The following is a 26,236-nucleotide window of genomic DNA, read 5'->3' as shown; positions in this document are numbered from 1 at the left end:
TTTGTTTTGAGTTAAAGGCAAACATTTATTACAAGCGCTAGATGGTGGTAATGTCTTAACAAGCAGCACTTTGGCAGTTAGTGAACAATTCCTAAAAAAATATGTTTGCTTTAGCTGTTTACTTAAAACAAAGAGAATTACATGTCGTCTATTTACCCAAACCATGTAAGTTTGCCATGAAAGTGATTCATTGTGCGGGGAAAGATGATATTAGTTTTGAGTGTTTTGAGTTACTAGGGGGGTGATAGCACCAATGTAGAGTGAATCTCTGAAGTCATACTATGTTCTGAAACCGTGGTCTTAACACGACTGTACCCTTCGTTTCAACTCCAAGATTTGTTTGACTTTAAAGCATTTTTTTTCTCCAGCAAGTTCTAATTGACCACTTGTAAGGTTGTGGCTTGTGCTGTCTGAATTCCTTACAAAGGCTTTCATACCTACAGTGTATGCTCTGTCTATTTAATTCAAGTATCTGTATACATTTTTCATTTCTAAATTCCACATTAGAAAATACAGTCAATACCTATGACAGTGCCGAAGGCACAGCAAACATGCATGCACACAAGCTCACCTATAGATTATGTGACCGTTGCCATGATGATGGATGAGGATTCACGGTAGGCCAGATGGTGACTTGCACGTACGTATCACCCAAGCGGCTTCAGCTGGATATCCCATTACTGATTCAAATAGGAAGGATGTCCGAAAACACAAGTGAATCAGCAGTATTTTTCTTTGTCTGGAAGTGGTCACAAACTTGCGGGATGTGTCATTTTAGCTGGTAAACTTATAATGTGTTTACCATTTTATTGCATCTACTCACTTGTGGAATTGAGGCACTTGCAAGAGACATGCTAGAAGAAAATGAAGTGTATCAGAGAGTATATTACACTGTAGGCCTACATCAGGGATTCCCAATGAGGGTGCCGTGGGAAATTATCAACATACTTCATCTGGAAATTTTGGGGGGAAATTATTTCGTGCAATTTTGTTCATCTACCTAAGCCAGCGACATAGCGACAGAGTGACAGGAAGGATTATTAAATGCTCTTCCATTTGATGGCAGATGGTAAAATCATCCATTTTACCCACCTATTGCCATTTCTACAATAGAATATGTCGCTGCTTCCTGTGAGTATATCATGTACGTTCAATTAAACAGACAACAGACTAAAGAAGGCAATTTGTGAGAAAAATGAGATGAGATCATCATTATTTCAGTATTCATAGTTTGCAATGTTTTTGTACGCCTTGAGATTTTTTCTCCTGTTAAATGGGTGCCTTGACTCAATAAAGGTTGTGCAGCACTGCTGTACATACCAAGTACTTCCCCCCACTTGTTTCCACACATTCTGTATGTTCAAAACACCCAGTCGGAATTCAAACAGTGCATGTGCACAGTGAATTGCTTCAAGCTGTCAAGTGTGACAATTTAAATTCTCACTCTATGATTTTAACATCTCCTGACAGTGAACTACAGTATGGGGTCTTTGTGAGAATTTAAGATACACATATGCAGTAAGCAGAGCTTGGCATTTCACTAAAAATTGAGCATCCGTTACTCGTCATCCGACTGCACCGTGGGTACCCTTCCGTCGTCCGTCATTCGTCTTTTTTCCGGGGTTTAAAAAAATAGTACCCGCCTATAGGCTGGTCCGCCTCTGATTTGAAACGGGCTTCCGTCTGCGATTCCGACTGCAAACTTCAGTGGTAAAATTTCACCCGTCATTCGTCAACCGTCAGTAAAACAGGCGTCCGTCACATAACGGAATGCCCAGCTCTGGTCGTGAGTATATTAAACCTTGAAATGCTGAAAAAGAGGTGCAACACAACGGACGTTTTTTGTTTTATTGTTTTAAATACAAAAACATAGCAGTGCAGGTTGTGTTTAAAAAGCATACCAAGGTGAAGTTGGCTAATTGATATCAGACAGGTATTGTTTCTCCACCAAGTAGTTCGTTATGAAGAATTACACTAGGGTTACCTTGACTAAGCGATAAGGAAATGTCGGTAACAAAGACATAATGTTAAAGTGTCTTCAGAAGCTGAAGACACTTTAACATTATGTCGTGCATTTGCACTGCGCAATTCTGAACAGTAACCGTAGCATCAAAGCTAGAGCTATTGTATGAAAATTCCAAGCTGCTCATTAATTGTAGACCACGAAAGTAGCTTCACTTTGGTGACAAAGGTGCTATAGATTTCCAAGGTGTTATTTTAAAGCTACTATTACCACTTGTTGCTTTAAAATCCTGGTTGTGTTTCTAGTCATGGACAAAGCTCACAGCCCATGTGATGGCCACCTGTGTAAACGCTTGGAGTATCTCGTAGCTCTGAAGTGCAGACACCAGAGACCTGATTCATACTTTAGCTTTTGGAAGTCCTGTAGGCATGCATATGTTACATTCTCAATTTAGCTTGAAGCTCTTCTTTCCTCCCTTTTGTGCACTCTCATTGTGCCGCATTGGCACAAAAACAGTAGGTGCATCCAAGGGGAGTGTGTGTACAGTATGTCTATGTAAGAGGCTTCTGTGTATTGACACAACATTAACCCTCGAATGAAAATATTTTTGCCGTGATTGGACAGCATGAAAGGAACACCCCAAGCATTTGGACACGGCCTATCCAAACAAACACCAGGCGTCAGCACTCAATCAAAGTACCTTTTCACACTCTCTAATGCCTCTTAAAACCCAAAAGGTGAAGGGGCTTTCGACAAGGTCACTATGGAATTAATGAATGTTCAAATTATTAAGCATTACACGCTTGTGCATATTGCTGGTCAACAGTCTCTTCAAGGGCTTGGTTGATTAATCACATTTATTGATTCATTTGAGTATAAAGGATAATTGTTTTCAGTATCTATGGAACAAAAGCACAGGATGTGCTGACAATTTATTGATTTTCCTGACCATTTTGGCGTCTGTTTCTTTTTTAAAAGTGCTAGTAGCGAGTTTCAATGAAGCTAGGAAGAAACATGAGAGAAAAGACAAAAGACATGAGCGGACTGTCTTTTATAAAGGAGCAGGGTGGAAGAACACTGCCAGCCCATATATACATTGCAAAATCAGTGCTGATGTAAATGTTTGACATGTTTGGGCTTTCGAGCCAGACATTGTTTTGCTGAGGTCCCTTGCCTCATTTGTACAGAGTAACTCTGAGAAGTTTTTTTTAATTAAAGATTGCGTTTACTAGGATTTTTTTTTCGGGTCGATGCAGATTTGGCAGAATACAATTCCAATAACCAATTTATCGGTTTGATTAATTTAAAAACTATATGATGATCTTTTTTGGTCCCTTAATGCTTACAACAATAAATATATGAATTTCAGGCAGAACATTTGACCTTTTACCATATTTTGTCCTTCTGATTTTTTTCAGATTTTTTGGGAAGTTGTTGGGAATTTTTGCTTTCTGCGGAAAGAAAATGCTCCAAAGCCTTTTCTGGCATCAAGAGAAATAAACCAAATCCCATACAGGACAAAAGACAAACGTCTTTCAAGTAATGTCAGAACGATATCTTTTTTCTAAGCAAATATGTGTGTTTGGGGGTTTGGGTGGGGGCAGATGGGAGGGCGTATTTAAAAAAAAAAAAAAAAGAAATCAGATTTTTGTCATAAGAAAAATATATTTGAATTTCAAGGCCACATTGTCCGGCCCTATTTTCCTCTATTGTTGCTGTGGAAGATACTGTATGTGCTCCACGGGAGACAATAAGCACTACAAGTCTGACACAGGATGGGAGGGAAGTGGAAACTGAGTAAAAGGGGATTACGAAACAAAATGTGGGGGAACTGACTGTTCCCATCTATGGTAGAATGTAGACTGATTAGATCTATTAGACTGGTAGAGAGGAGTAAATGGATACTGCGCACACTGGCCACGTACATGAGCCTTTTTAAAATGGCTATTAATCTGGGCCAAGGATTTAGGCAATGGGGAAAAGTAAATCCCACAGAGCACCTTTCATCAGGTTGTGAGGTTAATGCACACGACCAACACAAATGCCTCGGCTCCAGAAGGGCGATAGGGTGTCAGTCAGTCACATTCTCCTGACATTGAGCAGTTGTCTTGCCCAGACCAGCAGACGAGAGCCTATAATTGCAACAAGGCAGCGGCATAACCGAGTTTGTGTATATTGCAAGCCCACAAAGTCCTTCTGTTCTCTGGGGAACAGGTGCAATGTGGGAGTTGAAGCCACCAGATCCCCCACATTGGCGTGAGGGGCTGGGCTGCAGCTGCTACAGTTAATGCAGACAATTGTAATTTCATGATCCTGACTGTGTCTCAATTTATACCGCTGTTGTAATTTAACACCCCAATACACTGTATCTGCCTGTGTTTTAAGCAGTCAAACTACTAACGAACACATTTGGTTCAGCGTTGCCTGTCAGAGCCATGACCATAGAGTGGAAAATTCTTTAGACTCCAACATTATCCAAAAAGAGTTGAGGTAGTTATTCTCCTTTCCAAATCCCTTAGATGCTTGCACGTGAGTGATTAGCATGACTTCATGTTTGTGTCACCGCAAAGATATGAAAAAGAGATGTCAAGGGAAAACAGATGTCTTAGGCGGGATGTCGTGGCTCTCCTAACTGGATGCCTGAATTCCCCGCTCCCCCTCCCCCCACCCTACCGGTGAGGGAGACAGACTTATTTTCCTTGCCTATATTTTCTGGGACAAAGTTAATGTTCCAAGGGAGCAGCACTATTCATTTATATTGTCTAATGACAGCTTTGTTGCTAAGTATCAATCCAGAAGAGAGCATTAGTTGTTAAAGTGGGTTATCAGAGTTTATTTGTCGCCAAACACACTGCTAAAACAACACAGTCTGAGCGTTTATCTGGGGCAAAAAGTGGAGGTTTAAGACGAGTCAATCTCCACAATTAAGGCTAATAGGGCAGGTGTTCATGTTCAAAGTGGATATACTGAACTCCTGTCTTTATCTTTTGATGTCAATCCCAAATGTTTAGTCTACAGTATAAACAAAATAATTGTTCAAACACATTTGGATGGTTAATGAGCTAGAAATTCATTCATCGCCACACCTGTGTGAGTACAAAAAAAACACCCAAATCACTGGAAAGTCATCAATCAAACAGGAACGCTAACTCGACTTAAAAGTCAACACAATGACAGTCTTGTTAAAAAAAAAGAATGGCACACGGTGCCATGAAACCTTCCTCAAATATGCAAGAAATGCTTTGCAGATGTAAAATTTCAAAGAATGCCAAGTTTAAAGGGCAAGTCAATCCAAACATATTTTTCTCAAGAATATGTTCTATGCAGGCCCACTAGTTGAAACATGGCTTTCTGATTAATATTGCGTTTGTGGGATAGGAATTAAGCAGCAAAATCCACCCGTTTTTTAGCCATCTCGGACGGCGCCCATTTTGTCACTTCTGTCGACTGAAAATGACATCAGTCGCTCAGCGCTCAGGTAACGACCACTCATCTGTTTTCTGAAGCTGAGCCATGATTGGTCATTATCTGAGCCCTCAACTGTGATGTCATTTTCAGTCGACAGAAGTGACAAAATGGCCGCCCCCAGAGATGGCGAAACACAGGTGGATTAACACTTACTCTACAAACGCAATATTTATCACAATGCCTTGTTTCAACTAGTGGTCCTTCATAGAACATATTCTTGAAAAAATATGGTTGGGTTGACTCCCCCCTTTTAGCACAAGTCTTCTACAAGTACATTTTCATGAAACAAACGACTACTGTCACTACTTAAAAGACAAGGCAGCAAAAGTGATAAAGGGAAACAAAGTCTTTCTGTTGTGTTTTTAACCGATGTCTTGAAAAAAGACTAGACAACAGAGAAAAAAAAAATCACGCGCAAAACTCTTTCCACGATACCACCTTCTACATGAAATTCCATGGCAACAGTGCTACTGACTGTCTTTATGGCACCGCAAAGAGGACAACAACAAAGTGAGCAAAGCTGTTGGCTGAGGCCAGTGTTGATATCCTCAAGGCAGGAGTGTAAAAGGAGGTGGTGAAAGTATAAGGACACGGGAGAGGAGAACCCGGCGGTGTTCCTCAAAGCACAGCTCCTCATCGGGACAAACGGCCTCGCTGAAACCAGTTGCCCCCGAGCGACAAGGAGCTCTTCAAACAGTTGACAAGGTTGCAGCCAGCTTTTTTCAGCCTTTCAACAGCGGAGCAGTCATTATGCAATGGCACGTGGCCAAATCGGTAGTGGTGCTAGCAATCATCTTTACTGACTCACTTTAGAGATGAGGTTTGAGGATCCTCCCTTCCTGTTTGAGCGGAGCTTTACACATTTCACAGCTGCACTTGTACATAGCAAGCGCACGCCAGGCATGAGGCTCCCTGCTCCTCCCCTCTCCTGCTCGGGCGTTCCTGCAGGGCTCCCATCCAGAGATTGACTGACTCCAGAGGACTCAAGTGGAATAGACGCACTACAGCGCTTTCTGCCTGCTGGGAAAGACTAATGCAATGCTATTTTATTGATCAGATGTGAGGGAGTCTCTTGTTTATATGTTTTTTGCTCGCTCCCTTCCGAATGGGAAAGAGCGCATCCGACTCAACATCCAGACAAACAAACAGAAAGACCTACGTATGAAGAGCGGTTAGGCACTGCAGCATGAAGGCAACAACTGGACCTCTCTTCTCCCTGGTTACTAAGAGCAAGTGAGAAAATAACAGCCAGCGCTGTCCACCAAGCTTGTGGGTGGATGCGGCCAGCAGACTGCTATTACGGAAAGAGGAGACTGTGAGGAAGCAGCGCAAGCTGTGATGATGATCCAAAAATGGACCATTGCCTTCAAGGAGATTCATCTTTCATAGTTTTGGCCAAGATCCTTGATTAATCATTTTATCCTGGGGAAAACAGTCTTTCCACTGGTGCTTGGGTTTAGCGTCCCTTTCAGGCTTTCTTTGTAGATGAATGTGGAGCTTGTTCCTGAGAGGATGGAGGACTGCTTGAGGACCAGCTTTTTGGCACTGATGATATTGTATTTGGTTCCAAAGACAGTTTACACAGCCAACAGCGTTTATCCCAGAATACGGCTCTCACACAAAGGTAAGAAATGTGAAGTGTCTTGTCTAGTGCAATGGTTCCAGACCTTGTTTTGGGTTTGTGCACCCACAAACCTTTTTGTCAGACCACGAGTACCCACTCACTCATACGTGTTGATGACTCTCCAAAAGTGGATTCTTTTATTTCCTTCCCTTAGTTGGAACATTTAATTCTCAGGCATTTCCTTATTTTTAACTCAAATTAAACACAAAATAAAGAGTATGTTACCTGTAATTTAAATTTTAATTGGAAAAAAAAATGTGAATCAAATTAAAGAACAATACCTCCTTTGTTCTGTATTACTTTTAGAACATTTACCACAAAAAAAAAAAAAAATGGAGCTCCTCCGAATAAATCCACTTGAAACAGGCATTTAAAGTTTAAATATCAGTAACAAAACACTGACCAAGAGAAACACTTAGACCCGCAGCAGTTTTACTTTCCTTCTCCCTTCTCATCTTGTGTTGACACAAGGCTGTTGTGATTTTGGAACGGCTGTGCCGTAGGTTATTGATCTGGGAAATAAATGATTAAATGTTTCCATGTACCCCCTGCAATGTGAGGTGTATCCCTGATTGGGAAACATTGGTCTAATGTGTCGTGTGTGTCAGTGTCAGAGTTGCGCAAACAAATATCTCATTAAGCTCCTGTAAGAAACAAAGTAAGTAACTCCATGTGTTTAAAAAAGCTCCTCATCATGTCTCGGGGTCAAAATTAGTTTTAAGAATCCATCCATCCATTTTCTTCCACTTGTTCAGGGTGAGGTCACTGGGGCAAGAATAAAGAATGAAAAGGAAATAAAAGAACGTTATAAAGTGGAACCTCTCATATTGATGGTGCAGCATTCATAAATTCACCTATTCACAAGATTTTTTTGGGTGGGGGAACTTATCCTCCATTCTTCCTCATGTATCTGCGATTTTCTGTAACTTGACAAAAAAAATACCGTCTACAGTATGTATGATTTATCTTTTGTCTCTAAATGAGACCGGGAACCGTGACTTTTGGCTGTAAGTACACCCAAAAAACAAACCAGTCGTTCACTCAATCACATTTCTGCGGCCAAACATCACACTTACTCACTCTGCTCAAACCGACCGACTTGTTCATCCAATCACAAATCTAACAGCAGCAGTGTTAGATGTGTTATTGACAGTCAGCATGAGGAACTACTGCAGATAAGATGGCTGCTCTTATGTCTGCTCTGGCCCACGATAGTTTCACCAAACGAGGACTTAACACGCATCAAAATCAGTAGAATCCTTAAAAAAAAAAAACCTCGGCGCAACATCGCTAAATCCGTCAATAACCACCAGGTTGTGTTGCCACTGCATGGATACAGAAGTGTTGGGTCAATAAAAACAGAAACGCTAAGCACTGTAGCGCCAGCAGTCTAACAAAGCAGCTTACTTTACTACCAGCACAGGAGCCCATTGGTGCTTGACACCATTGCAGTCAAATATTCAATGGCATGTACATACTACCCGTATGTAAATCGTAAATCGTGTATGTGCGTGCTTAGTTTACTGTAAAGTGTTATTAACAGCTACATCGATGTTTAAAGATGCTAGTGTTTGATACACTATTAAAGTGTTTGTTCATAGTTTGTAGGAAATGTATGGATTCAATTATTATATGAAATATCATTTAATTTTAAGAGTGTCAGTTATTTGCAGAAAATTGCTATTCACCAAACAAATATTTCAAACCACCAGCGCCTAGCTGTCTCAGAGACCATCCAGCATCATAAAGTGCTTTAACACAGACTTTCCATTTCTTTGAGCTCGCAACATTTGACCATTTTGAATTAAATTGAAGTAATTCTACATAATTGTGCATATTACAGCAACATACAAAACTATTTTGACAGTCTCTAATGCAGCCAATTTAGTGCAGATCTGGCACAACTTCACATATGATAAGCACTGTACATAGAATTTTGCCTTCACCTTCTTGCCTTACGGGGTTCCAAGAACAAATAAAAAACTTCACTAGAGAAGTGCAGCATTGTAAAGGGTGGGGAATTCCTGCAATAATTCTTGGGCTACATCAAAGCCTACAAACCATATCTGGTAAAATTTCCGAGCAAGCCAATTGAAAAAGCTTTTACTGACCCTCTCACAAAGTTGAAGATTTTGACTTTCCCCACTGCACATCTCCAATTATTCAAGTTGTAAATAGTAAAATCCTTGGCTGCAGTGAGACACGAGCAAAACGGGCAGCATCCTTGTTCGGTAAAATGAAACCGCAGGTTGTCATCGTGATGTTTTCCTTGTAAGATTTATGCCAATGCCAACATGCAGATATTGTGTAGTGTGCCCATTTTCATCCCTCGATCACACGAAGAAGCAGCTCCTTGTTTGTTTTGCACAGCCATGGGGGCTGAAAATGGACAATGTGTCTGTCTTTAATTCCATAGAGGCACAGCTACGGAGGAGGTATTTAGCAATGGGAATGAAAAAAGGTGTGCCTGGATACTTTATGATATGCATTACAAACTGTCTGGTTCACTTGGTGACTGTGAGGATGACAAAGGTTTAATCTTTGCAGAGTAAACACTGTCATATTCTCACACATTTATTTGATCTCTATAGCAACAGAGTGGTAGTTCCACATAAGCCTGTTAGCCATGGTTGGATACACGTGTGGAATTTGACGGTCAATAACTTATAAACACACAGCGCTGTTGAACCTTTTACAAAAATTTTGGGGTCAGCAGTTACATCTGTGAAGCAGTACGATGTTCATTCATCTGTGCGGCATGATTTGTGACGGCTTTTTTCATAAAAGTAGAAGTCAGACATCTTAAATAGGTCTAAAAAGTGAGTACAAGACAAGCACAGCCGGTCATCTGTTATAACATAGTTCCTTTTCCTATGGCGGTCATTCAAACCAAATATGCAAGTTGGAACGTACCATATATGTTATCATGCAAAAAAGGTGGTTATGTCAAAATTACAATAAACATTTTATGAAAAACACATCTAGTTTATAAATTTAAACCAAACAAAATATAAGAACAGTAAGTACGGCAGTTGGCGAGCATGCTTTCTAGTGCTGTGTGGCAACTAGAGAAATTGAAAAATGAATCAATCGAAGATTTTTCATACTGTAACCACGGTATATTCGATACCAAATTTATATTATCAATTCTAAGAGACAGAAAATTACTTCACACATTCCATTACATTCTTGAGTTTTACTTTACAGCTTTGGTATTTTTCCACCTCAAGCACTTTTGTTACATAAATACATAAATAATTTCTAAGTGACAGGTCAGTGTCTGATGCTGACTTTTCTGATGCAGTTTTTCTTCTTCACAAAAATGTCTGCTTTCCCATGACAAACAAGGCCACTCCTGGCTGAAGGTGTCCTCAGAGTGGAAAATCTATGAACTGAGGCGTGGATGATGATTGCATACACAGATATCTTGTTGTCAAGCCTGATCACATTGGAAGAGTACCTCTCATATTCCTCAACCCAGCTCACTGGATTCACTTAGGTAGATGGCAGACTTCTATACAGCTGAATCTTATCCTGAACCTTCTCTGTGATGCTAAAAAGTATTCTCATTTTACGTCAAGTATTCATTAGCGAATAGCTCCTCAAGGGCAGAGCTTTAGCTTCTTCTGGAAACAAGAAGAAAAAAATACAGTCGGGGTAGGCTTACATGCCTAGTTAATTTTGGACTGAAAATTAAATGGGAAGGCGGGGCCAGGATGTCTTTCTATATTTTTATTTTACTGGTCTTGCTACCACAGCTTTAAAGTCTAAATCATCTTAAAGCAGAAGTCAACCCAAACATATATTTTTTTAAAGAATATGTTGGCCCACTAGTTGAAACAAGGCATTGTGATTAATATTGTGTTTTTGGAATATGAGAAATCCACCCGATTTTAGACATCTCTGGGGGCGGGCATTTTGTCACTTCTGTCGACTGAAAATGACATCACACAGATTCAGGGCTCAGATAACGACCAATCATAGCTCAGCTTATGGAAACGGGTGAGCCATTACGTTAACAAAGGACTTCGCTGAATGTAAAACTGTACATGTTGACATCCAAAGACATGACCATTTCTGGTACACTTGGATGAAGCGGAGTCTGGTTGTGATTTTGAGTTGTAAGAGATCTGAAGTTCAGTCTCCAGTCGTAGTGCTGACGTATAGCCTACTTAGTCTTCAAATTCAGGTCATCATAATGTGTAAGGACTGTGTGCGTGACATATGAAAGTGTGTTTGATCCACTGTGCCAAATATGTCCTTCAGTGAACGTCAAAAAGGAAATCAGACAAACACAAGCCTTTGCTAATAATACAAGGCTGTTGATCAATGTCAGCAATACCTTCATGTTTTTTAATAAACCAAATAATGAAGAGCTTGTGGTAAAAGCTGTACATAACTGTATGCTTGACACCCCACCAATCTCCAGCATCTGTTTTTGGTCATACGTGTTCTGGCTAGCAAAGTCATGTGGAACATGAGATCTAATTCAAGAGCCGGTATGATACATTTTAGTCATCGATGACCATTCATTTAACTAAAGGTACAGTATTGTGTCACAGGGGCAGAGCCAGAACTAATGGGTGGGCCTGGAAAAATCAGGGTGAGCCTGAATATTTCTCTCACTGAGCAAAATCCTCCTGTCCCGACACGTATATTCAAATAAAATGACAAACTGAATAATATGAAGGTCAGATCGTCCTGACAAAACCATAGTTATGCCATTCTTAATATTCAATAAAACAAAAAACACAATGAAATACAAATAAAAAAATAATTGAATACTAATTTACAAAAAAATTTAAAGTATATATATTTTTAATGAATGTCAACAAAACTACTGCATCATACAGACTGAGGTTTTTTTTTCTTTTTTTTATGGATCCATTGCTCAATGTTGCGGTCTGTAAGTGGATGCCTACTGTATATTTTCCCCAAGTTGAAAAGTCCCACTCATGCGTATAAGGCAGAACTGAATTCTTCACAAGCTGGTGGCTTGGATGCGGTTCAGGGAGAGCACTTATATGGATTCAAATGTTCTCCCTTAGCGTATAGAAAAATATTACCACAACATCTGCTATCTTAGCAATGTGGAAGTATTCAGGGCGACCTCTGCAAATGATGGACAGGACTAATGTGGAGAAAATATTTGTACCCGAGAGCTGAGGCAATTCACAAGGGAGGCCATCTACAAATTAAGTTTAGGTTGAGAAACCATCTCTAAAGCAGAGAAGTGTTCTTAATAATCCACCTATCTTCCACAAACAATGCATCTTTTCATCCCTTCCGAAGAGACTCCCTCAAGTTTGCCTCCAAAAGAATAAACAAACAACACAGTGCCTCTTGAGCCATTGTTGCAACTGAATGGAATATTAAAGAGGATGATTTCACCTTAACGACTGTCGTTCTGCATCCAAAAAGAATGAAACCATTTGAGGCCAGGTATAAACAGCCGGGCTTCTGCGTTAGCACTCAGGCTGTCCTATGTAGCCTATGTGTATGAGTGACTATCTTCAGACAAGAGGTGAAACGTCTTCTAACCGTCCATTTCGGATTAATTCTACGCCCTGAGAATATTTATACTGCAATATATTGTAGGATCACTGAAACCTTCTGTGTTTAAGCTGCTTGGATCAATCAAAATCATCAAGTTTATGCTGGCTTCTGCTCATGAATTCCTTAAAGCAGATCAGCATATCTGCCTTGGATGACTTTGGGAGAAAGCAAATAATTGCATGCCTTGATGTTCACATTCACAGTTACCTCCACCCTTTCTTTCTTCCTTAATGCGTCTTGATACAGATTCATTTGAGATAACCGCAAAACCGTAGGCATTCCAAGTTTCAATCATACGGTGTATTAAGCAAACATCCAAGATTCCACGCTGCATTTAGAGCAGACGCTGACCCTAATGTTTGACGATGCAGCATCCAACTTTCCTCCAAAGCCTCATCTTATTCCACTACTGGATTCCAGTTTTGTGTAATTAATTAATTTCCCCGCCAAAGAAACAAACTATTTTGCTCTAATTTGGAGCCTTCTGTATTGGATGAGCATTTGCAAGTATTCCTGGCTGCAGTACTACTTCTTTTTTCCCCCCTTCCTAAAACAGTCATAAATAGTGATGCTAATGAAACGTTTCACAGGGAGCATGTGTCAGGTTTATTGTCAGGCTGCGAGTTAGGTGGTCGGGCTTGGGTTGCGGTCAATGTCATGCAGCAATTTACACACTATGACCTAATTAGATATGCTGCTGAAGGTTTGGTGTTTTCCTTTAATCCAGCAGTGTCTTTGAATACATCGACAGCACAACCCACCCAAAGGGCCACGCGACAAACGGATGTCCAAGATACCATGGCAACAGCAACTTACAATGTCCTGCCGCAATATTTACCTCATACAGACATAACACTCAAAAATGTGACTGAGACAGGATTTATTTGCACGCCGGCTGACAGAAATGTGCCGGCTTGTCACAAATAGTTTGGGCAAGGTCTCATACCTCATCCACAGTTTATCTTTCAAGTTAAACGTTGCGTGCCATGTCATCAAGCAGAGTAAACAACTGTGCCTGGTGACAATATGCTGAGATTAGTGATTAGTCAAGTAGTGATTATAGTGTAATAAAGCCTCCCTGCCTCTTTAAACTGTAATTTCAGACCTTCCTTTGCCAACAAAATGGCAAGTCATATATTTTGTAGCTTTTAAAATGATGGGGCATCTACTTTGCTCCAAGAAGGGGAAAACCAGTGTCGTTCGTCAAAGAAATAGAGGATGGGATTTAAGTGAAGTGAGAAGTCAAATTAACTTGAATGGTACATGTTCACCTTGTGGAAAAATCTGAGTTTGACGTTGATTGGGTGAATCACACTTTCTAGGTTGACAGGAAAAATTGTATATTCAGCACACCTCCCTTGGTTTTCACCTCTCTACCTCATTTTCTCTATTGTATATCTCTGAACAGTTACCCTCCCAGTGTGTATACGTGTACATTAATCAGGTGTCAAGGAGGGAGGCAGCTGGTGAAGCTCCAATGTTCTGTCTGACCTTTTCCCCTTGAAAAAAAACAACAAAAGGACCATGGTGTGAAGGCAACGATTACTGGAGCCTTCACAGACTACATTTGCACTAAGCAAAAGAGTACATCATTCTACCTTGCACAACGGCTGGTACCCTCAACTGGTTTTGGACCCTTGACGTTTGAGTTTGACAACATAATTTTTGGATGTGAAGAGGGTATGGGCATTTCAGTTTTTAGGAAAATCTGTTCTTTTGTCTTCAAGACCAGCCTAATATAGACCCAGCAGAACCAATCTTGTATCTCCACTTGATAACAGTTTCTCACTCCATGACAATTTTGACATTACATAATGAAAGAGTGCCGCCAAACACCCAGTAGACTGCCAGAAAAATCCTTCATAACATACAGGCACTGTATTTCCACCGCAGAGAGCACTTCTCCCATTCACTTTGTTCTGAAGACTTACAAAATGGTGAAGACGAGTCAAACGCTGCATGCTAGTGAAACTTGGGTAACTCAATAATTTTCCTCGATATTTTACCTAAAACGCTCGCGTGGCTAATCAGCTATGCCTGCAGTCTGAACGCAGCCTTTATCACCCTCCATGTGGGACCCATCTTGAATGTGACATCATTCCACTACCACACGTACAAACACAAGGGGGATTCCTGAGCACAAGGTTTGTTTTCCGATAATGGCAACACACCACAGACCTGGTGACCCCTCCGCAACATCTGCAGGACACCACATTTATGCTTCGGCCTTAAGTACAGCCGACTCTTTGCTTCAATTTGTCTTGTTCCATCCTTTCTTCAAGTATTGTTTGTCTTCAAGCAGACATTTAGTCAGTGAGCAAACTCCATACAAACAGAAAGTTTGCTAATTTGAATTCTGCCATTAAAACACAAACTTCCAAATGGATGGAAAGATGAGTGAAAGTTTGACTTTTATGATCTGCTAGTTTATGCAACTCAAATCCCTCCGCCCGGCCTGCTTAGAGACCTGCAAATGAAAAAGTAGGTTGCTCACTGGCAAACGCATTGTAGTCTCAGTGTTTCCATGCACACTCCAGACGAATGCAAATGTTTATTTGGATTGCAGAGCTCCGAATCGTCTGCATCATCTTTCACCGCATATCAGATGAAAGTGTCCGCCTTAGGGGGGAAGGCTTTTTTTCCCTATGCATTTCCCATTTGATGTGGGATCCTGGCCAACTGTGGAAAACCCTCCGCCACCTCCTTTCACGTCTCTAGCTCGTGGCAAAGAAAGTCCTCGCTGGCTTTGGATGACAGGAAGGAAAGTTTGAGAAGGAAGAGCAGGGAAAGGAGATGAAGAAATCCCCCTCGTTGCCTTTTTATCAGTTCAAGACGTGGCTACAGCTGCACATAATGACAGGAGAGACCGACCAGTGTGATTGCAGCGCACACCTGTTGTGTTTTGAATTAAGGGTGCAGTTATGTTAATCATAGTAATGAGTTTAACACACCATACAAAATCTTATGTTTTTGCTAAGCATTTTCTTTTCTGCAAAGGGAGGAATTTACTGCATCCTTTCATTTTCTTGTTTTTCCCCTATTTATTTGTTCAGTCCTCAATTTCTTTCTTCCATTTCCATATTTCATTCATCCTTCCTGACCTACTTCCTCCCGGCATACTTCCCTTTCCCTTGCAGAGTTTCCAGTTTCTTACTTTCATTTTATTAGGTCCCAAGCACCATGCAGTGCCCAGAGCCAATCGCTGTCCACATCAATGGTCTTGCAACAAATGAAAAATTTGTCCCTCCCTCGGTTTCACCAATCGATATGGATCTATCATATATAGGGTATGCCTATCAAATCTTGAGAATTGATTGGAACCAGGACTAGCGTTCCGATTCTACCAGAATCTTTCATATTTTTAAATTCTGGTTCCCTGTTTTGTTACCAGTGAAAAGGCAATAGCAGGTGAGATTGGGGGATGGGATGGAGCAGGCGATGTCTGTGGGGAAGCGTTGGACATCAGCTGGGTGGCCATTGACTTGACGGTGGTGGAAAGGTTCTGTATAGAGTCCATAACTCCGTCAGGAGGTACTCGTGTCTACCGAGCAGTGCTCCCTGGGCGCTGATGGCTCAATGGATTGTGTCTGAGTCTGCTGGGTCCACGACTGGTCAGAACGTACCTTTGACATGAGGAACGGAATTGGGACCCAGAAGCAGGCATGACACAGAAGTGGAAAAGTAAACGTCTTTATATACCAAAAATACAAAGTAACAAAAGAGAGTAGGGCTTTATGCAGAACACAAAAATACAAAGTAACGACCAAGAGCAGGAAGCATGACGTTCTGAACACGTGCCATTGAGCAACTCAAGCCTATAGACACCGAGCCATACTCAACCCTTTGTGACACCCTAAGGTTCCATAGCAACTGACAACATCAAGGACCGAAAAACAGTCGCATCAACATGTCTCTTTTATTTGGTGATGTTTTGTGTTTCTTACTTTTCCTCCTCTTTTGATAACTTATTTGTATTTTCTTCTCTTTACTTCCCTCCATCCATTGACCAATCATTTCTCCCTCCTCTCCTTTGTTTGCTTCCTTCTTTTGTTTCGCTTGTCTTTCTCCATGTTTCTCTATTTCTGTTTCCTGTATTGCTTCATTTACTCATTCTTCCTTCCCTTGTTTCATGATTACTTCCCTACTTCCAGCCTGAGCGTATACGTCTATGGCAATTATTCCTTTTATCGAACAAGACAAGTGAAAAGTGGATGAGCAAGGACTTTTGGTGTGCGTGCCGTTTAAGGCATCACTTTAAATAGCCGTTGACGCCTGTCATCTAAATAAGTGCTAGCAGATTTTGACTGCGCACCTAAAAGGAGTTCCTTGTTTTGGGAGCCAGACTGACACTCAAGCATCAGAATGGAATGTACTCCTTCAGCCAAGTACCGTCTAACTGAGAATCGACCGCGAGAGGCGCGAGTCTGCATGTGTGCCGATTCGATAATTACAGGGAGCACGTATGACTACTTGCCGCAGCACCTCATTCGCTAGCACGGAGAAATTCCAGACACACTGCTACTCAAACAAACAGTTCTTGTTTTTGCAACATTTAGACCTTAATCGCAACTAAGAACTACTTGCACTCACCTGCTCCTTTGTGGACTCCTAGTCCTATTTTAAACAAATAGGGGTGAGATTTTGCTGTGATTAAAATATGAAAATGGGATAAACGTTCCCTGCATCAATGCCCATGATCAAGTTTCACTAAAATATACAGACGATAGAAAATCCAGCAATTAGCCTCTGTAACCTCAGCAGGAAACGACACCTCAGAACAAGGTTCTCCATTGTTGTGGTCCGCATAAGTGAGACATTTAGCACCTTAAAGCAGAGGGTTTTTTCTTGGTGATTAACGCTCACCATTCTAAAGTGATGTAGCTCAAATTTACAGGGAAAAATATTTGGTGTCAGCAGAGGACTTCAGTTGCTTTGAAACACATCACGTTAGCCCACCCACAAAGTTGTTTAATTGGACAACTAATCCAAAATATAGCCTTGTAGTATGGGTCAAACAATATCACTATGCATAATTGTTTTGCTGGCCATTTTGATACTGTATCGCTACACCAGCATTAAATATCCATATACTTGCAGTGGGAAAAAGACAATGTTGACTTATCGTACTATACTTTCATGATACAGTATCAATATACCAGTATCAAATATGTATAATAGGGATGCAATGACTAAATATCAATATGGTGATGTATCACATCGTTGTCTTTTACAATACACCAGCATCAAATATCAGTTTCACAGAGCAAGAAGACCTTTTTAGACTTTTTTTGCTTTTGCAGTTACATCGTCACTTTATTGTCGTATTAGACAGGAATCAATATGCGGACAAATTTACCTTCATGGCTGACAGGATTCCTTCTGTGCCAAAGTGTTGTATCTAACCTTACGTTTTTTTCTTTTTTCCAATTTTCGTTAAACATTATAGTTTTTTTTTCTTTTCATGTGCATTCCCTGCAGTAACATTGTAGTCACAGTCTCCACTCTGGTGGTTCAACACATGTAATACCATGGATTACACAGCATGCCCATTTTACTGATGACTAAAAAGGTGGATAGCTAACTGTTAACATTCAGTGCATACCTTATCCCTCCTAACCTTCATTGGCCAACACTTTTTTGTATAAACCTACTTACATGCACTCACACTAGAACGGAAGAAATTAAAATCCATTTATTGAGGGCTGGTGTAAGGTCTGGGCATGGCCAGTGCCTAAATTAAATCCCTTGTTGCCAATGTAAATGATTTAAAATTTAACACACATCAGGTCACCTGTTTTCCCACCACAAGGACACCTGGTTCAGGCCTTTTTCGGATAAAAGCGATATTTATTTTAAATCCACTGCTGTTGAAACTCACAGGAAGCGCATTGGATTCAGCGTCACCTATTTTCAATCGCTTCACCTTCAAAGCCTTAGATGCGTTTCTGCTGATTTACACACTGTGTGCATGCAGCACATGGAGAGCATGTTTAGCGGAACAGCATGCCAGGCTCAATCAGATCATCCGATGAACGTTTGCACGCATCCACTTTTCTGCATATTGAACATATGAGCAACTCTCCACTGAATGTATGCAGCTGGGAGTGTTCTCATCCACATGTATGCTTCTTCCCATATGTTTTGAGGTCCTAAACATGCCAAGATATTGCATGTTAACATACATTTAATGTATACTGTACAAAGTATATTACAACCAATGTTCCCTCTAATTTTCCATGTCAATGCGCATTCATACAAACTTTCTGAGCATTCCTTGGACCACGGTGAGCAACATCAGACTCAAATTGACTTGTCCAGAAAACAGTGTAACTAAATGGGAATTCCGTAATAATGATTTAATAAATTAAATTATTTTTCATTTACTTTTCATAAACAATATGTGAGTATAAATATGGTTGAAAAGGTAAACTATATTTAACAATTGCAATTGCAATCGCGCACATGTGCAGCATAGAGGGAACATTGCCTCCAAGTTCCAACATGCCTTTTCTACAACATAAATGAATCAAAAATCACTTTTCCATGACATTTTGCACGTGGTTGATGATCAGTAAATTATCATTTTACTATTACAACTATAAACTATTAAAATGTACCTATTTTTTAGTCCAACCACACGTTTGGTCAACCAAGCTCTAGACAAATTCCCGTTGAAATAAATTTCTCTCTTCAGAGAAACTCAAAACAACTTATTTCCCTCCTACCTAATAACACACCAGCATCCTGCGTAGCTATCATTATTGGTGTATGACTGGCGGATTGATGGATGATGTGACACACTTGAAAGCAAAAGGGTTAACACATGGGAGGAAGCGACGAGATTAAAAGATAGCCCTCTGCTATATCTCTGGACTATTCTTCGGCGGAGATGTTAAATTCGAAACACATGGTACATGTGCGCAGTTATGACGCAGACAATCCTAATCCTATCTATCATTCATATCTGAATTGGAGCATTTATCCATTCGATAGATAGCTCCTAGATATAGTACCAGATAGGAAAAAAAAACATAACTATAAAAGATATATAGATTGTACTGTATATGAGATTTTTAAAAATGAAAAAAAAAAACATTTTAAAATCTATGTCACGAAAGGGTGTGCAAATGAAACTTATTATGACTATACACCCATAAAACAACACCAACAAAAATAGAAGAGGGGATCCTCTATTTACCATGAAGAATACATCGTTACAGTACAAATTGGAATACTTTATGGTTAACGGTCCACGGTGTGCACTTATATAGCGCTTTATCTACACCATAGGTGTCCAAACTCGGTCCTCAAGGGCCGATGTCCTGCCTGTTTTCCATCTGTCCTTGCTGCAATGCACCTGATTAAAAAGAGAATGATCGTTATCAAGCTTCTTCAGAGCTTGCTGATGAGCTCATCATTTAAATCAGGTGTGTCAGAGCAAAGAATCAGAGCTGGAAAACCGGCAGGAAAACGCCCCTTGAGGACCGGAGCTGGATATGTCTGGTCTACATGTTCTCACTGTAGTCACTACAGTGGCCTACACCCGATTTTCATACAAATATTTACTATTATTATGGCTTTACGGCTGCATTAGTAAAGTGATAGACGGCGCGTTGCGACTTGTATGCAAACTCGGGTTACGTCGCCACAGTGGGAATTGGAGAACTCCATCGTAAACTAAAGGACTCTCTGGACGATGTATCATAGAAAGCTATTAACGTCACAATAAACTTAACACAGCTTTATTTATAGAGCACTTTGCAACAGAAGGAACAATATTAAATATTAAAGTGAAGCATTTACTCACCGAAACTGCCGAAGAGTGATATAATAAAAGAGCAAAATCCATCCGCCTTTATTTCCCTTGTGTTCATGGCTCGGGCTGGATAGCCGTTGAGGCTTTGATGCTAACATTCTAGCATACAGCTCATATTTCCAAGTTTGTTAGGACCCATATCCATCTGATTGTAAGAGGCTAATGAGATTAAACACTGATTGGCACCCGTGCGCTCTGCATAAAATCGGGCGTAATTTCATTTTCATGCCAGCGCAAGTCAAGTTGAGCGTGTTTGGGGCTGTGTTGCACCTGTCTGAGTGTGCCGACACGCGAAGCAGCCTCGTGTCCAACGCACCTACTAATTTGGTGACAGAAAGTAGTCTGCACTCGGGGTGAAAACGGGCGCGTCTTAATTTTTCGTGCTGGCGCAATGGTCGAGTTCATCGTGTTTGTGAATTTGGTAGACACGCTACACCTCACTGGGTATTATTCACTCATATCGCAATTCGGTGATGAAATTAACTCATTCACTGCCATTGACGAATTTACTTGTCTTTTCACAGTCCAGCCATTCAATCCTAGGAACTTATTTATATTTTTTTCAAATTTTTTCAAACGTTTGGGTAAAAGAGGGTCTGAAAATGTCTGCCAGTGAATGAGTTAAAATAAATAAACAAATAGATAAATAAATATATTCCCTAAACTTATTAGTGCCACTGACTGTTTTCATGTGAAAACATATTTTGAAAGGCTGGCATAGAAACAAATAAAAATTTGATATGATTAAAAATATCACTCATTTGCTACGCTTCAGCGTGACCAGTCATATGCCGCATCCTGAGTGAAGTGTTATCACAGTAACAATACGATGCTGTAATGTGTGTTGTCCTAAAACTTCTGTGATGAATAAAATATCTTGTTAGTTGTTGTCCACAAATTATTGGACATAATAACACAATGAAGAAGCGTTACTTCGCATCTCTGAACCCATTCTGTGGTCCCACTGCCACGGGTATGAATCTAGGCATACCAGTAATGGGTATAGCAGTAATCGGCCCAGCCGAAGCAAGCAACATGAGGCTAATGCTAACTCATGCCCATTCGACCTTGAGCGGTCTTTCGTGTTTGCTGGTCCCATTTTGTTATCGCCTCATATCATCAGAACATCTTGTTTTGGCCTGCATTGTTTCAGCCCAAAGATTTGGATCTGAAGTGTGGGCCAGAAGTTTGCCAGAAACAAACAAAAAATATTTAATTGAATTTTTTGGGGGGAGATTTACTGGTCGCACATGTGCAAGTAGATGAAAAATATACTCACACTGCCTTAAATTTTACATTTTAAACAAATGCCGGCAGTGGGATGACACAACCAATGAGAGCACTGGGAAGCAAACAGACTCTTTGAAACCATTTAATAACATTCCAAAGGGGAGAAAATGAAAATATTCAGCAACTTACAGTATGACATCGCACTATTTGTAAAAGGTCAACCACAGTTTTCTTTGATTAGAAGTCTTATATTTCAAATTGCACTGAGCACAACAAACGGGAAAGCTTGAAGCATTGATGTGGTGAATGAACATTGACAGAACAAGGCTAACAATTCTTAAATTCAATAAACCATGTCCAACCTGGGCATGTGAGTTGCACGATTTGAAATACAATACAAAGCACCGCCGCGGTGTTGTCATAATCATATTTGTTAATCCTGAATGTCTCGTGTTGATGTTATCACGACAGAACTTTGGCAGTTGAACAGGACGTGGGTGTTCCAGGTCAATGGAGTGCCTCTTCTGCCCCAGACCATGCTGCTGGACGAGGGCCACGAGAGGCTTTATGTCGGGGCCAAGAATGCTCTGTTCTCCCTCAGCCTGGACCAGGTTAACACGCACCACAGAGAGGTAGTCCTGGTCCAAGACTAATGAACACTTAACCCACTTAGATGTGCATGTGTAGACATATAAGGGGCTGTATTTTGTACAAAACCCAAGTCATATTTTGAACAATGTCAATAACTCTTATTTTGTTCCCTATACTATTTTCCAGATCCAGTGGGCCAGTACAGAACCCCAAATAAAAGAATGTTTGATGAAGGGGCGGGAAAAAGTACGTCAATAACTGCACATTACCGTACAGCATTAGTAAATCTTCGCACGTCGCGTAGCTTATGTTATGGACCAATTAAGGTTTCGGCTCTCTTACAGCTCATTGACCTTTGTTTCACCTGCCCTATTGACATTATTGATAATGCAGTAAACGTCTGGCTTTCTTCCATTACACATTTCCCCACCACACAGCCCCCTGATGCAATGTCGTCACCCCAGTGATTTATTTGTGCTAATTCTTCCAACAGATGGAGTGCGCAAACTACATCAAGGTTTTGCAGCAGTACAACCAGAGCCATCTCTTGGTCTGCGGGACAGCATCCTTTAACCCCATATGTGCCTTGGTACACGTGGGACACACAGGGAAGGTGAGTCATTGCAGTATCGAGCTCCTCAGTCTCCCACCTAGTTGCAGATGCCGATTTTCTTTGTGTGCTTAAGCCACAGCTCGTATGTTTGATGTCAAGTCTCCATTTTGCTCCAGTGGTCTGTTTTGTCCATGCCTTCGGTCTATTCTTCAGAGACAAAAATGTCATCTTTTATCTTGCTTAAAAATGTAACATGCAGATTTCCCTAAGAAGATTGAAACGTAGATCTCCTGACTGTGTCTCAGATGTACTAACCACTATAGTGACATGCTGCCCGCTGCATAAATTAAAGTCCATGTTAAGCGAAAATAAATATCTCAAGTAAATTTGACACACGACAGGCAAGAATGTTAGTAACAACCCTCGCCAAGTAAATAAAATGAGGCTTCAAAATCTTGAAAAATCATGCCTCCTTTCTCAAATGCTGTCAAAAATGGATGCTACTTTGTCAATCAACCTTTTAAGCCTACTCATGTTCAAGCCATGAAAATATTTTATAATAAAATTTTCCACGCCACGACATCAAGGCATTCTAAAGCAGTCACGCTAGTCCGAAGTATCTTTCCACACACTGGCTGTCATGTTGGACTTGTTTAAAAAACATTTCCCTCCTCACTCACTTGATCTTCCACCTCTCTCGCTATGACATGCATACACTCACAGCTGACAACGAGGCACTCAAAAGGGGCCAGACCAGTGGACTATTGGAAGGGAAGACTTGTTTAACTGCACATTGCAATTGTGCGATTTAAGTATGTATATAGTGGGGAAGGGGCGACTGGACCCTGTTTTAGCCACACCCAAAAATATCAAGAAAATTGAAATGGTGAAAGACAGTCAAACGCTATATCTCCACAATTGAGTACTATTTCGACATGTTCGATTGATTTATTGATTGTTTGAATTTATTTGGCGATAGCACATAAGACAACCCAGTAAAACTTCCCGTCACTCAGTCAGGTATTACTTAGGATAAAAACACAATAAAGCCCAAGGGCTCACTTTGGATAAAAACGCAATAAAGCCCAAGGTCTTATTTCCATTGTGATCTTCAACAAAAAGCAAGACATAAAACACTTAATAAAGCCAACGTCCTATCAATGCATACATGTGTAATATGTTTCGAAACAATTTTTTGAATTCACTTCACAGGGTTTTAAGTGATTAAAAATGACTTGCAACAATTCCAATTAATGAAACAATCGAATAACAAAGGCAGCACGGGTAGGCAATGCGATAAACAAGTCTCCCTCACACCCCTTTGGCTCTGGGGCAAATCTCGGCTGTCAAGTTTGCACGCTCATCTCCACGAGACCCTATTTTCCCCTCCACATTTCTGAAAAACACATATGATAGATGAATTAAAGTTTTGAACGTGAGTGAGGGTGCTTTTTTGTCTTGTGAGTGGTGACCTGGAGCTGGCCTTTGTTACAGTCAGCGGAGGGGCCGTATTCACAGCACAGCGGGCTTCCAGGACCTTCCACATAAATCAATGACATTTCTGAACCACCAGTGATGGTCGTAAAATGCGGGCTGTGCCTCAACGGCTTTTTGTGTGTGTGTATGTGTGTGTGTGTGTGTGTGTGCCACCTGGTTGTCAGAGCTCTGAGATCAGCCGTGCATGTGTTGAACTCAAATATACCTGTAAGAGCAACAGGCCTTTATTTTGGCTCATCCATCACTTTCACCTCCCTCTCATCTATCACTTTCTGTCCACAGTTCAGCGCTCCGACGTTCCTAATCACACAGCTGGTTTTGTTTGGATGCTTGTCGTTTTGAAGTCAAACAATTTGCGTGCTGTTTTGTGCCGACAGGACAGGGTATTTACTCTGCAAGAGGAGAGCATTACGAGCGGTAAAGGACGATGTCCGTTCAACCACAACAGTCCCTGCACCTCTATACTCTCAGGTAAAAAAAAAAAACCAGAGCTAAAATCTCATGTGTCACACCCCATACCAGAAAGATTCAACATTGCAGTTGCTTGTTTCTAATCCATTCAATGCTGCCATCTTGTGGTCTTGTTCTATCATATATTCAAGACAAGCTGTGTCGTTGTTTGTTTCAGGTGGAGAGTTGTATGTCGGCCTCTACACAGACTACTGGGAGAACGATGCTGCCTTGTGTCGACTCAACAACCGCACCTACACGCGCACCGAGAGGGACGACAGGCAGCAGCTCAACGGTCAGTTGAAATCCATCCATCCACCCATCCGTTCATCTTCTAGACCATTTATGGTGTTCAAGGAGCTTATCCCAGCTGACTTTGGGCAAAGGGCGTGATACACCATGATCTGGTTGTCAGTCATATATAGACATAAAGGGACAGAAAGCCATTCAGACTCACATTCGCACCTTCAGAGTGGGAACTGAGGCTGTCCAATAGGGGGTGCGGTGGTGCACAACTGCAATACGGAGACTACAACAGATCTTGATTTACTTTTTCTAAAGTAGAAACTTGTTTCACATTTGTCCGTCTACAGAACCAAGATTTGTCGGCTCAGCAGTTATTCCTGATAACAACGACAAAGATGATGACAAAGTTTACTTCTTCTTCACTGAACGTGAGGTGGATGCAGAGGGCATCAACAAGGCTGTCTACACTCGCATCGGGCGAGTCTGTGCGGTAAGGATCTGATATATTGTTGTGGCTTTTTTTTAAACTAAACCCATCTTGAAGCCAAAAGTGCTGAGCGTGCAGTCATCCATCATTTCGTGTCCTATCGCCTCTTAGAATGATCAAGGAGGACAGAGGATGCTGGTGAACAGATGGAGCTCCTTTCTGAAAACTCGACTCATTTGCTCTGTGGCCGGACCTGATGGCATTGATACTCACTTTGATCAACTTGGTGAGGGCACGTGGTGTATCTCATCGGGTTATAGTTTATACAGCACCTATGCAAGTTACAAAGTTGAGAAATATATACATAAGCAGAACTAATTACACATTCCTTGATTGATAAAATTGTTGCCAAATGCTTAATCTGGATAAAATCCAGATTGAAGTTTGTTTGATATTAAAGATCAAATCACATGATGGCATACAAACTGATTTAAACATCTGAACATGTTAAATGATATTTCATGTCCATTTCATACTGATGTCAAATTCACAATCTGGACCATTTCCAGATCCAGATCCAACTTTAGCCTCTCGCCTTACATATGCACGATCTCGGAGAATGACTGCCCCGTTTGAAAGATCAACTGTCTACAAAAGCAAATAAACAGAGAACCTGACGAAGTTATGCTGATGAAAATGTTCTCTCTTCCAAAATAAATTCTGCTTTTTCTTTTTCAGAGGACATCTATGTGTTGAAGAACAAAGATGGGAAAACCCCAGAAATCTTTGGCCTTTTTAGCACAACAAGGTGAGGA

General features: G+C 40.8%; 1 protein-coding gene across 1 annotated transcript in view; it reads left to right on the top strand.

Annotated features, from left to right (window-relative positions):
* The first annotated feature begins 5,963 nt into the window (after positions 1-5,963).
* sema3e (sema domain, immunoglobulin domain (Ig), short basic domain, secreted, (semaphorin) 3E) overlaps positions 5,964-26,236 on the top strand; it is a 29,125-nt gene continuing 8,852 nt past the window's right edge. The window contains exons 1-9 of the mRNA XM_086028302.1: positions 5,964-7,055; positions 22,129-22,289; positions 22,435-22,494; positions 22,742-22,861; positions 24,676-24,769; positions 24,927-25,043; positions 25,342-25,484; positions 25,593-25,707; positions 26,160-26,229. Coding sequence (XP_085884428.1) covers positions 6,917-7,055; positions 22,129-22,289; positions 22,435-22,494; positions 22,742-22,861; positions 24,676-24,769; positions 24,927-25,043; positions 25,342-25,484; positions 25,593-25,707; positions 26,160-26,229 — 1,019 coding nt within the window. The 5' untranslated portion in view covers positions 5,964-6,916. The remainder of the gene's footprint in view (positions 7,056-22,128; positions 22,290-22,434; positions 22,495-22,741; positions 22,862-24,675; positions 24,770-24,926; positions 25,044-25,341; positions 25,485-25,592; positions 25,708-26,159; positions 26,230-26,236) is intronic.

This window comes from Filicampus tigris, chromosome 4, assembly GCF_054856515.1.
Source record: "Filicampus tigris isolate MCC_2025a chromosome 4, RoL_Ftig_1.0, whole genome shotgun sequence".
NCBI classification, from domain to species: Eukaryota; Metazoa; Chordata; class Actinopteri; order Syngnathiformes; family Syngnathidae; genus Filicampus; species Filicampus tigris.
Note: the sequence above shows the minus strand (reverse complement) of the source record. Positions and strands in the feature narration are given on the sequence as shown.